Source organism: Carassius auratus, chromosome 26, assembly GCF_003368295.1.
Source record: "Carassius auratus strain Wakin chromosome 26, ASM336829v1, whole genome shotgun sequence".
Lineage (NCBI taxonomy): Eukaryota > Metazoa > Chordata > Actinopteri > Cypriniformes > Cyprinidae > Carassius > Carassius auratus.
In genome coordinates, this window is record NC_039268.1 from 13,847,723 (window position 1) to 13,860,711 (window position 12,989).

Here is a 12,989-nt window from a genome sequence, read left to right on the forward strand (position 1 = left end):
AATGATGACACATTCACAAATAGAGTTTGTAGTAAACAACATGAACACGAGTAGAGCAGCTGATGATACTGAACTGAAGAACGTGTCAGTAGCCCCTTTCACACTACACGTCGGACACGCAATATTTACGGAACATTGCCGGGTTGCCTTCTGTGTGAAAGCAAACACGTCCCGGGGTTGATTACTGAATTGAACCCAGGTCGGGGACCTAGTAACATTGCGGGGTTCGACCCGGGACAAGAACAGTGTTGCCAGATCTCGCGAGACAAATAAGCAAACAGGCTTGTGAAAACTAGCCCAAAACAAGCAACTTTCTCTACAAACATAGACTGGTGTACCTAGTACATTATATACACAGTAAACATAGGATAATTAAAATTTGCACACACAAATAAATATCATCCTGAATACACAAATTCTTTATTTATTATTGCCTAATAAAAACTCTTCTACAGTCCATTCAGTCACCATCAGTCGCAACTTGCCCGCATTTATTTAAAGTTTACGTCACTCACTGACGACGTTATCCTAGGCCAGCCAGAAAAAAAAAAGATGCCCTGCTCTGCCTCTGATTGGCTAGTACTCGGTTACTCGGTTACAATTAGAAGCAGGATGTGGGTGGGAAAAAACTCTGCTGTCTCCTATGTGTATGGGGAAAAGGGTAGGAGTGAACAGGCTAGAACCAGGCTAGAACTCCTACGTTTAATAATATATAGAAAATATCTTGTTGATAACTTATTATGGTGCTAGGAACAATCCCAAATAAGCAACTACATTTTAGAAACAAGCCCAAAAAAACGCGACCTGCGACTACCAATATTTGTAAGCGACTTTACAGAAAAACAAGCCCAAAGTCGCGTATAATAAGCGGACTTGGCAAAACTGGTCAAGAAGAGGTTGCATCGGTTCTCGGATCTTCAGTACACTGAACCGAAAACTGTTTCTTTCTTTTCTGTAAACCTCTACACAAAAGTTCTGAAGCGACTGTTGAACTGGATTCATTTTCTGGTCTATTGTCTCCTTTATGCTTGTGTGGAGGTTGTTCTCTTTAATTAAATTTCGCTTAATTGGATTAATTTAGCACAGAGCACATGGACCAGCTGCCCATTAGTGTGCAAATATCACTCAGTTTTGCCACACATGATTGATTTGGCTTATGAAGGAGTTCTGAGGTTCCTGCAAACATTTTCATGGCATCTTCTCATAGGAAAAGTTACTGCTGGTAGGAAAAGATGCCAATTAGGTGCGAGGTCCAAAAAGCACCAGAAAGTGTGACAATAAGAACATGCAGTGTGAACAGGGAAGTAGCAGAAAACCTGTGTCTTTGGCCTAGACTCTATTCATTGCAGTTCTAAATATCTTGTACATTTCAAATGTTTTTGAATGCAGACGGATCCTTTGTGGCAGCACAGAAAACAATCAACCCCATCCTGCCCTTCTGTAGAGGAAAAACCATCCACTTCCTGCTGGTCTGATTGAGCAACTCTGTTTTCAAAGTGATAAAATGAACGTAGACTTAAAGGTGAAGTGTGACATTTCTGTTCTGTTTGAATTTCCCTAGTGGCCAGACACACCAATAGCACCAGTTTGGGGAGGGATAACTGTTTGAGACATTTAAAAGTAGTTAGAAAACAAGTCATAAATCTGTTTAGTTCTGCTAGTGGAACAGAAATGACATACTTCACCTGTTTATAAGGTCATTCAGTAATCAACCCATTCTGTTGTTTTGGTGCTCAGGTTAAAAAGGATGAGTCTGGCACCATCCATGTCATCAAACAGAGACAGCTTCAACTCAACTGTGACCTCATCAGTCTGAGCGTGAGTCAGATGCTCACTAACAATCATGTGGGTTATTAAAATATTGAAAGTATTTAGAAATGAGAGAAATCATTTTAAAGAATACTTGAAGAATAAATTCAAGTATGCACTGCCATTAAATTTAAATAAAGAAATACAATTAAAATAATTTTCCTCAATTGAAATTAAGCTGAAGTAAACTAAAATATGAATATTCAATAAACATTTACTTAAAAAATTATATGAAAATTAGACATGTTGCCTGGACAACTAACTGAAATAAAGTAAGTTTAAGCACTAAAATGAATAAAAATTAAGCTAAAGAAATAAAAGCTAAATAATAATATAATGAAAACTTAGTTTAATTAAAGTTTAATATTTTGAATTTTTATTTAAATCTATAATAGTATTTAAGTAATGCTAAAATAGCAATTATAAAACATATAGTACATTACATTCTGCTACTAAGCACAATTTTTTTAGGTAAATGATTATGTAAAATCATAGTGACTTTTACAGAAGCATGTATATTTCCCATTTAACAGTCTTAGAATGCATGGTAGATCTGTCAAAAAATTGTATTGTACGAATTTCTGTATGAAGAAAATGAAGAAATATTTGACCTGTATGTAAACAGGAGGAGTCATTTCAGGCCAGCCAGTATAAAATTTACATCTGATACACAGTGTAGATGAGGCTGAGATCAAGCTGTAAAGAGCATAGATTAAAGATTCAGAAGTCATTTTTAAGACCATTTACCTAAAAGTTATATTCATAAACACATGAAGAACCCAATGGCCAATTTCTGAGATGTTTGGTTGATATTTGGATCATTTTAATTTTGCCAACCAGGTATTGTAAAGTGAATCATAATCATTTTGAGATGTTTTTGAACAGATCTCTCTCTCTCTCTCTCTCTCTCTCTCTCACCCATTATATATATATATATATATATATATATATATATATATATATATATATATATATATATATATATATACATATGTATATATATACATATGTATATATATATATATATGTATATATATATATATATATATATATATGTATATATATATATATGTATATATATATGTATATATATATGTATATATATATATATATATGTATATATATATGTATATATATATATGTATATATATATATATATATATATATATATATATATATATATATATATATATATATATATATATATATATATATGTATATATATATATATGTATATATATATATGTATATATATATATATATATATATATATATATATATATATATATATATATATATATATATATATATATATATATATATATGCATTTAGCAGACTTACAGTGCAACGTGTTCTGCTAATTCAATGCTCTACCACTTGAGATAATTTATAGCTATCTATCTATCTATCTATCTATCTATCTATCTATCTATCTATCTATCTATATATATAACATATATATATAACGTACCTAATGTTTTCGACTAGTACATTACACGTCACGCGCTGATGTCACGTGTCGTTACGGGATCTTTACGGGTTGTGTGTGAAAGCACGCACGTATCCCGGGTAATCACTGGCAGTGTGAAAGTGCAAAATCTAGCTACCTGGGAACAATTGCAGGAACACTATACCCCTGTATTTGCCGGAATGGCAGTGAGACAGGGGCTTTTGCCTCCTGCTTGGCAGCTCCATGTCCAACATTCTCCTACCAATATACTCACTCTCCCTCCTCTGAACGTGTTATATATATGTATGCATTTAGCAGACTTACAGTGCATTCAGGCTAACATTTTTTACCTAACGTGTTTCCTGGGAATCAAACCCACAAACTTACGCTGCTAATGCAATGCTCTACCACTTGAGATAATTTATATAAATCTATATATATATTATATTATATTAACCATCTTAATCTGACCTCCCTAACTTTGTCCCCCAAACGTCCAACATGAGCTATCCCTCTGATGTACCCGTTCCTAATCCTGTTCAATCTTGTCACTCCCAAAGAGAACCTCAACATTTTCAACTCTGCTACCTCTAGCTCTGATTCCTGTCTCTTCCTCAGTGCCACTGTCTCTAAACCATACAGCCTAGCTGGTCTCACCACTGTCCTGTCCATTTTTTTTTCATGTTTTTGCCAAATGGAAACTGATTACAAAATGAAATGCTGTTTAATAATGTTCTTTTTTAAAATTAGAGTACACTGTTCTGTGGGCAGCTACATCATTAAACAAATTCATGTACTTAGCTCTGAATTTGTATCTAATTTGACAAAATTGCAAAAATAATGGTGCTATAGGATCTGGCACAGTCCCAGCAGACAGCATGTGACATCATAAGAGCCTGCGGCAATGCAAGGACTAGAGCAACAGAAGGGGGTTTACTCTGAGAATATGTTTTGTGAGAGGTCTCTTACACTAATCGATTGAAAATGGAAGAGGGGTGACTTTTGGTCATGTCAGTTACTTTGTTTAGTTTTGTTTACTTTTAATATATAGAATACTGTACAAAAATATAATTACAATTGCCATTAAATATCTACGAGTTTAACGTCAACATCCAGTCGTTGTTTAATATAGATGTTTTAGCAGCATTATAGGACTTCATACCTTTATTATGAAACCGTGAGACAAATCCAATCCATCACACTTGGGTGAGTTGTCCATCACAAGATACAGTTTACCAGAAAAAAAAAAATGTCCACAAACATGTAAACTTTTAGAAATGTTGATATGTTCTCATCAGATTTTGTCTGAAAGATTTACCCTCCATCATGTTTCTCCAAAAATGATGCAATCAGCGTTTATGTTGTAGAACTGTATGTGATATTACTCTCTCACAAACAAAATGAGTTTGCCTCCAAGCAGTTCAGTCTTGAGATATATAGCCAATTTTGTCGGTAAACTGCCAGCCTTTAGCTTTGTGATACATTTTTGACCGACAAAACTTTTAGCCAATGAGAAGTTGGTTTTAACAATTTGTTGGATGTTTATCTGCCATGTGAAAAACAGTCTTGGAAAAATGTTGGGTGAATTGTCTGAAGCAGGCTAGTGAAAATATCATCTTTAAAAAGCTGATTTGTTGTTGTTGGTCATGTATGTTATACTGATTAAAAGAATAGCTCACCCAAAAATGAAAATTTGCTGAAAATGTACTTACCCTCAAGCCACCCAAGATGTAGATGAGTTTGTTTCTTCATTGGCACAGATCTGGAGAACTTTCACTTGCTCACCAATGGATCCTCTGCAGTAAATGGGTGCTGTCAGAATGAGTCCAAACAGCTGATAAAATCATCACAGTGACCCACAAGTAATCCACACTACTCCAGTCTATCAATTGACATTTTGTGACGTGAACAGCTGCATGTTGGTAAGAAACAAATCCATCATGAAGTTGACTTCGACTTTAAACCGTTGCTTCTGGCCAAGCTATGAATCCCTAATAACCCTATTCTGGTTATTAAGTCTATCCCATGTTATCTTCTTGCATCAAAATCCACTGACATATTTGTTTAGAACTGTTTTGGACTGTTTTTGCTTGTAAACAGTGCATGATTTCTCTCCTGGTTAAGGTGAGATAATTTTGGCACTGGAGAAAGTACTAATTTCAGCCAGAAGTGACAGTTTAAAGTAAAAGAAAAAAAGTTTAATGATGGATTTGTTGCTTACAAACATGCAAATTAAGTTTTCAAAAGACTTTAATTGGTGGACTGGAGTTGTGAGGATTACATGTTATTTTTGTGATGTTTTTATCAGCTGTTTTGAATCATTCTGATGGCACCCATTCACCGCAGAGGATCAATTGGTGAGCAATTGATGTAATGCTAAATTTCTCCAAATGTATGTTTCCATGAAGAAACAATCTCATGAGTTGCAACTACTGTACATCGTGAATGGCTAATGGTGAGTACATTCTCAGCAAATTGTCATGGTTAGGTGAAGAATTCCTTTTAAAACTTTTGATCTGGACTAGATTATTAGGAATTAACTAAACCAGTCACCATGTCACTCAATGTGTTGTCTCTGCTTAGCTTGATTTTTAATATCTGCCCTTCCAAAGATACTGAATGAACATTTGCTATAGCTTGATTATTTTTGCTCCACAACAGAACTATCCAATACTCTTCATCTTCTCATCATGTATTTATCTTGTGAAGATTTGCAATGATGAATACATGGGATTTGAAAGAGTATCTTGTAAACTCTATGTCTGGTAGCACATGTTGGGTGACTTGTGCTCAGCTGTAAATTTGGCTGACTCCTCCAGCGCCCCTCTGACTGAGCTATGGCACACTCAAGTGCTATTATGCTAATCATACATCACGCACACCCTGAATATTCATTGAGGTCTGCTCTCCGTGATGTCCTCACTGAACTTCCCGTTACCTCCAGCCAGAGGGAGGAAAGGGAAGAGAAATGAAGGGGTAGCTGGAGGGAGGGGGACAAAGAAGGATTGCATTAAAATTGCCTGTGGGTCATCCATTAGACATGGTAGTGGGCAAGCTCTGGGAGGTCACATTAATTCCTGTGGCCTGTACCACTTCCCCCAAGTGCTGCTTATTTAATAACTCAGCAAGTGTTTAAATAAACATTTAATATGACCTTACTTTTATGAATGATTCTAATTTTATGCTCTATTAATAAATGTAATGACATATATATATATATATATATATATATATATATATATATATATATATATATATATATATATATATATATATATATATATATATATATATATATATACACATCACTGGGCTTTGTACATTTTCATTTGTCCATCCAGTTGGACTTGTAACCTGAAGGTCGCAGGTTCAAGTCTCGGTTCCCGCAGGAATTGTAGGTGGGGGGAGTGAATAACCAGCACCCTCTCCACCTTCAATGCCATGACTGAGGTGAGACCCTTGAGCAAGGCACTGTACCCCCAACTGCTCTTCTGGCGCCGCACTCTTCTGAGTGTTTGTTCACGGTGTGTGTGTGTGTTCACTGCTGTGTTTGCCTGCACTTGGATGGGTTAAAAGCACAAATACCAAGTATAGAACACCATACTTGACCACACTTCACTTATTAATATCATTATTATTTAAATGTTTGGGGTCATTAAAGTGTTTAATGTTGTTAAAATAATGTTGTAAAATAGTAAAAATGAAAATAATTTTATTATTATTTTACCTATCATTGTTGTTGTGCTGCTTAATATTTTTTTGTGGAAACCATGACATATTTTATTGTATTTTTTATTTTCAGGATTCTTTATTGAGTAGAACATTCAAAAGAGAGGCATTTATTTGAACTATGGTGTTTTTTCTTCCCACCAAATGTGCTACTAAAATTCCACCATTTATATATTAGCCACAGAGAACATTTGGAAATGTATTTAAATCATCACAATTTACAATAACAATGTTTGGTTTAGTACAGGCAAACAAATGTGTAATTTTTGAAGATATGAATGTATTTATATGATGAGCAATTGAAGATATAGCAACAGCACAACACTAATCTGGTAAAATTGACAGTTCTATCATTTAGCTCAAAACTCTTTTGCACGGCTCTGGTTGATCAGCCTTTCCTTATTATTCAGCCCTGTTTCAGATTTGTTAATTGATCACTGTTTTCTTTTTTCTTTTTCTTTTTGTAGTCTGTGCACATCATGACCCTGAGTAACTGGCGTGAGGTAAGGCATCATTTTATAGCACATCACAAATGTTATATCTGAGTCACAATAATGAATCTGATAGTAATGGGACTTCTGATGTCCTGCAGTGTGTGGACCATCTGTTGAAGCAGGAGAAGTTCATGGAGGCTCTGTCTCTTGCTTGGTCCTTCCACGAGGGCACCGCCAAAGCTGTGCTAGGTCGCTCCTTCTGTTCACATCCACTCTAAAATCAACACTTCTGTTAAACCAAATGACTGTTATTTTCTCAATTTCAGTGAAAATGATTACAGCTTTCAGACCTTAAAAGCTTTTAATTTGTAATTATGTAAGTTACAAATTATATACTCTTTTATTTTCCAAGAAATTCAGAATTTTTGTACAAAAGTCACAAAAAAATAAAATAAAATAAATGCTCTAATGATTCCACAAAATGCATATAGTAATGGAGAACTAATGGGATGTGTTTACGTAACAGGACTATTTGCAGACCCTGCTAAGAGAAAAGGTATGGTTGCAGACAAGGTAAGATTCTTATTAATGCAGTGACACTGCTGTACATACATCTTTACTTCAATTTTTGGTTGGATCCAGTGTTACCAACCTAAGCCAAAAAAAATTAAATAAATAAAAGCAGCACCCTCTTGTTTACTTCATCTTAGTAAGGGGTTCATCCGTCAAAAGGATAATGGCCTAAACCATGCCTTAAGGATATGTCAGAGATCTCGAGGTCTCGAAGAGTAGTGGATAGTAGCTCAAAATCAGTCTTCAAATCAGTCTCCAGTATTAAACCTGGTTGAGTAGGTTTGGGGTTTAAAATCCCACTTCATTCCACTTTATTCTGTGAATACATTTTCCCCCTATTAAGACGGTATTTGATTTTCCTGCATAACATATTCAAAATGAATTTACCTATCTGTAGCAATGTAAATGAGAGTTATTATGGCTAAATTAACTTTGTTGTTTTGCAAACAAAGGACACAATTCTATGATGATTTTCTCTTTTCACAGATGGTGGAAGTTTTGTTACGGTATGTGGATCGGTCTCTGAAAAATTGTCCCGAACAAGGGAAAATCCAGGTGATGGAGCACCATATTGATCATTTTTCCATATTGTTATTATTATTTAAAGATGTAGATATTAATTAAGACAGAGCTGTAGATTTTTTTAGCATTAAAGAGCTTTTTAGAGAGGTGAGAGTGAGGAGAGCAGACTGAGAGAGTGATGCAGACAGTCTCCTTTATGACAGTCTTTAGGCCCGCGGCATCCATTTTTAAACCACATCTCATCATAAAGCGGAAACCACATACAATAATGGCCCACTAATGTCATCTCTTCCCTGCCTCTGGGTCTCGCTTGCTCTCCGATTTCTTTTTGCCATTAAGAAGCACTCTCTCTTCACAAAAATAAGGCACTCACCATGGCCTAATGACAGATTTAGTTCTGTATATCTAGGGCAGAGTGGAATGTTATGCTGCTCTAACTGCCTGTCTGTCAGACACACTTTCACAGTCAGTTTTATCACAAGAGAAACATGCATATTTAATTACTTCACCCATATGCGTTGGATTGAGGTTCTATTGTAATTAGGGCTGGAATATATGTCAGATAGATCAGATTCACAATATTATTTGTTGCTTTTTATTGATTCCAAAAATCTGCATTGTTCTAGTTCTGAAGAAATCTGTTTAGCCAAGTTCTACAAACACAGATTTCTTTCTCACTTTCTAGTTTACTTTTGTAGCCCTGATGTTATTTATTATCATGAATTAATGAATTTTCTCGTATTCCTCCAAACCCCATCACTGCATCTTTTTTTGCTCCTGCTTGTTCTTCCTTTCTTTTCCTCTGCAGGACATGGATCCTGTCATAGTGGATTATTGTCTATAATAAGTGTGTTTATACACACTCCTTTTCCTGAACACATACAGTACACACACTATATAGAATGCTGTTGAATGTATGTAATCTGAACCTGTTGTTTCTCTGTGAATCATCCCAGAGTTTGCAAAACAAGCCTGAAGCATTAATTAAATGTTCTGGTTTCAGTATAATTTAAGCATTGCATCATATACCACTGGAAATCATTCCAGACCCTCAGTAAAAAAAAAAAATAATAATAATAAATAAACAAAAAATAACACTACCATTGTTGGAGGTTGGTAGGATTTTTTGGATCTGTTCACCAAGGCTGCTTTTATTTGATAACAAATACAGTAAAAACAGCAGTGTTGTGAAATATTATTAAAGTTATTGTAATTTAAAATAACTGTTTATAATATCTGTTGTAATATTGTAAAATGTTACTTATTGTCATGATTCTGCCCTCGTGTCCTTGATTTTTCCTAGTCTTGAGGCAGGATCATGACAGACCCGTGTTTTGTGTACAAGCACATGGCCTTGCCTTTGGGCCATGTGCTTGTGTTGTCTCGTTCCCTTGCCCCGCCCCCCTTGTTAACCTAGTCGTGTCTTGATTGTCCCATTTGTGCCACCTGTCGTGTCTTGATTGTTCCCCCTATTTAGATCTCCTAGTGTGCTCTGTCTTGCGTCGGTTCATTGAGATTTGTTCCCTAAGAATTGTGATTGTGTTTTGTGATAATACCCTGGTAACCCCTTTAAGATACTGTGTCCTGTATACCGTGAGTGTTTATTTGTAGTCAGTGTTCTCTAGTTTTGAGTCTTTGTTTATCTTGCCTTATCAGTCCTGTTTAGTTATTTTTGTATCTGCCCTAGTCCTTGTTTTCCCCCTCGTGGGTTTTTATTTTCCCCTTTTTGTAAATAAACCTGTTTGTGTTGTAAATCCTGTCTGCACCTGAGTTCCTTCCTTGCCAAGAGCCTGACAGAATGAACCGACCACCAAGGAACTCAGCAGACAGGAGGCAATTCTGGTTATCATCAGCCAGCAAGCGGGATGGTTATGAGGGCTCTCGCCTAGTGGTGTTCCGGGGGACCAGGGGAGGTCGCTCCAGAGCAAGTGGTCGAGAGGAGGATCCACAGAGGTCCCCCCCACCTACCCAGCTGCCAGCAATCCCAGAGGGTCGTGTCCTGGCCGTGGCAACCCTGGGGGATCAGGCAAGCCCCTCCCAGAGTCCTGAGGTGCCCTCCACAGCCAGCAGTCTCCCCATGAAACGAGGGAGACGGTTTTCATGGGAGTCAACTTCAGAGTCTTCGGCGTCCGAGACTGCCCTGCCCTGAGACCAAACTCCCCCAACCCGCCTCTGACCCAGCTGTGGCCTCTGCACCGCGCCCGAGGAGGAAGAGGGGGCCTGCCGGTCCTGTGACCCTGTCTCCTCCCGTGCCAGCAGCGGAGAGCGCTGGCGTGCCCGTGCCAGCAGCGGAGAGCGCTGGCGTGCCCGTGCCAGCAGCGGTGAGCGCTGGCGTGCCCGAGCCAGCAGCGGTGAGCGTGTGCGAGCCAGCAGCGGAGAGTGCTGGCGTGCCCGAGCCAGCAGCAGTGAGCGTGCCCGAGTCAGCAGCGGTGAGCGCTGGCGTGCCCGAGCCGGCAAAGAAGAGGGCAGTATGCAAGTCGGCAGTCGTGAGAGCGCAGGAGAGTGCCGCGGCCGACTCTGCAGCAAAAACTTTAGTACAGTGTGTCTCATCTCGTAAGGAGATGCCAATTGTCTTAGCGGCTAAAGCCTTTTCAGATTATTTGTCTAGTCTTGTCCGTATCCTAGAAGTCCCCGTCAGTCCTGTCTTGTCCTCAGACCCTGTCCCCAGAAATCCCGAGTGTCCTGATGTCGTGTCCCGTAGATGTCGTCTCCCCGTGTCCCGTGAGTGTTGCCCCGTGTCCTGCTGATGTAGTCATGTATCCTGTTGATGTGGCCCTGTGTCCCGTAGATGTCCCGTGTCCTGTTGTCCCCCCGTGTCCCGTGGATGTAGCCCCGTGTCCCGTGAGTGTTGCCCCGTGTCCAGCTGATATTGTCCCGTGTCCAGTAGATGTTGCCCCCCCCGTGTCCAGCTGTCGTCTCCCCGCGTCCCGTAAGTCTTGCCCCGCGTCCCGTAAGTGTTGCCCCGTGTCCCTTGTCTGCTCCTATCATGTCCCCTGTCAGTTGTCCCGAGACCCCTCCCCGCCCCTCACCACCCAGACCTGCCCGTACCCCCCGTCGTCAGCCTTCGTCCTGTCCTCCTAAAACTCCTTTTAAGTGGCCAGCACTGCAGTTCGTCAGTGTCACATGATCCTTCAGAAATTATTCTAATATGCTGATTTGCTGATCAGGAATAATTTCTAAGTATTATCAGAGTTGAAAACAGCTGATTAATATTTTTCTGGAAGCCATTCTTATTTTTTGGATTCTTTGATTAATATAAATATTTCAGATATAGATTGTTTTCTATACTATAGGGTATTTCCTATCACTAATCCTTGCGAAATAGAAATAGTGTAAAAATAATTCTCACTTACCCAAAATTACTTATTGCTTACTGAACTTAATTTTATAGTTATTGTGGAATATAGTTAAGTAATGTGAATGACTGGGCTACTGTTTCCTACTGTATGTTGTCCTGACAGAACTGTAGATTTATTTTATGTTATTTTATTTGTTTTTATTTTTTTTTTTTTGCACATAACACTGGTGCTAGAGTTGGAAAGTTCTGTGCTACAATAGTATGGCCTGTACAACAGGTATAAAACATATCTTACAATCTCTGTAAAAATAATAATAATAATAATAACAATAATAATAATAAAGAAAATATACAAAAAGGATAGAGATCAATCCATTTGAATCAAGTGGTTTTGTGACAAGATATGTTGCTTTATATAATGAACAGATTTTATTTAGGCTTTTATTTACAAGTATGTAATGAAGTGAATGATTCTACAAGTCATTGTATTGTATTTAAATGTCCACCATTTTAAATGTGCAATGTACAAAACGGCTTATAGACAAAAATATTAAAGTTGTTAAAGCAACTTTCACAGACTGATTTTTTTTTTTTAAATTTATTTTAGGTTCATAGTTTAGAATATAATTATTTGGGTAATTCTGTTATGTTTCAAACTTGAACGCATGGCGTTCATATGTGACATCCATTGAAGTTTCCCAAGTGCACCTGAAGGCACCATATGCTGAAGGGTAAATGAGAGGAAAACAATGATCACACGTCTAGAGAGATAAAGCAGACCAGTCTTATCATAGCATTGGAGATATATATGTCACACAGAACAGCTCTACCTCTTCAGTTCTGCTACTGCCAGATATATTTTGCTTTGTGTGTAGGAGTGCTAATGAGAATCTGAAGATGGCGAGTGTGTGTTTGTGCATGTATGTGCTTGGTCTTAACTCTTCTATCAATGTATTGCACAGTGGTTAGCACTTGTGTGTCTTTGTTTTTACACTAACACGAGTAACCCAGCAGAGCAGAGCTTGTTAACTTGAGGAAAAAGTGTGATGAAGAGCAGATCTCTGCACTTCGATTATCCCGGCTAAAACTCCCTATCGTGTTAGCTCTACACCTCAGCACAATTTCAGCAGCAGCTCTCACAGTTTCAACAGCTGGAGGTTGAGGGAAGGGTTA

At 37.8% G+C, this 12,989-nt stretch overlaps 1 protein-coding gene across 1 annotated transcript in view; it reads left to right on the forward strand.

The window, feature by feature from the left end:
• The window catches only part of LOC113043968 (vacuolar protein sorting-associated protein 8 homolog), a 159,301-nt gene that overhangs the window by 24,852 nt on the left and 121,460 nt on the right, over nucleotides 1-12,989 (forward strand). The window contains 5 exon segments of the mRNA XM_074559808.1: nucleotides 1,738-1,818; nucleotides 7,498-7,672; nucleotides 7,950-7,996; nucleotides 8,483-8,565; nucleotides 9,320-9,354. Coding sequence (XP_074415909.1) covers nucleotides 1,738-1,818; nucleotides 7,498-7,672; nucleotides 7,950-7,996; nucleotides 8,483-8,565; nucleotides 9,320-9,354 — 421 coding nt within the window.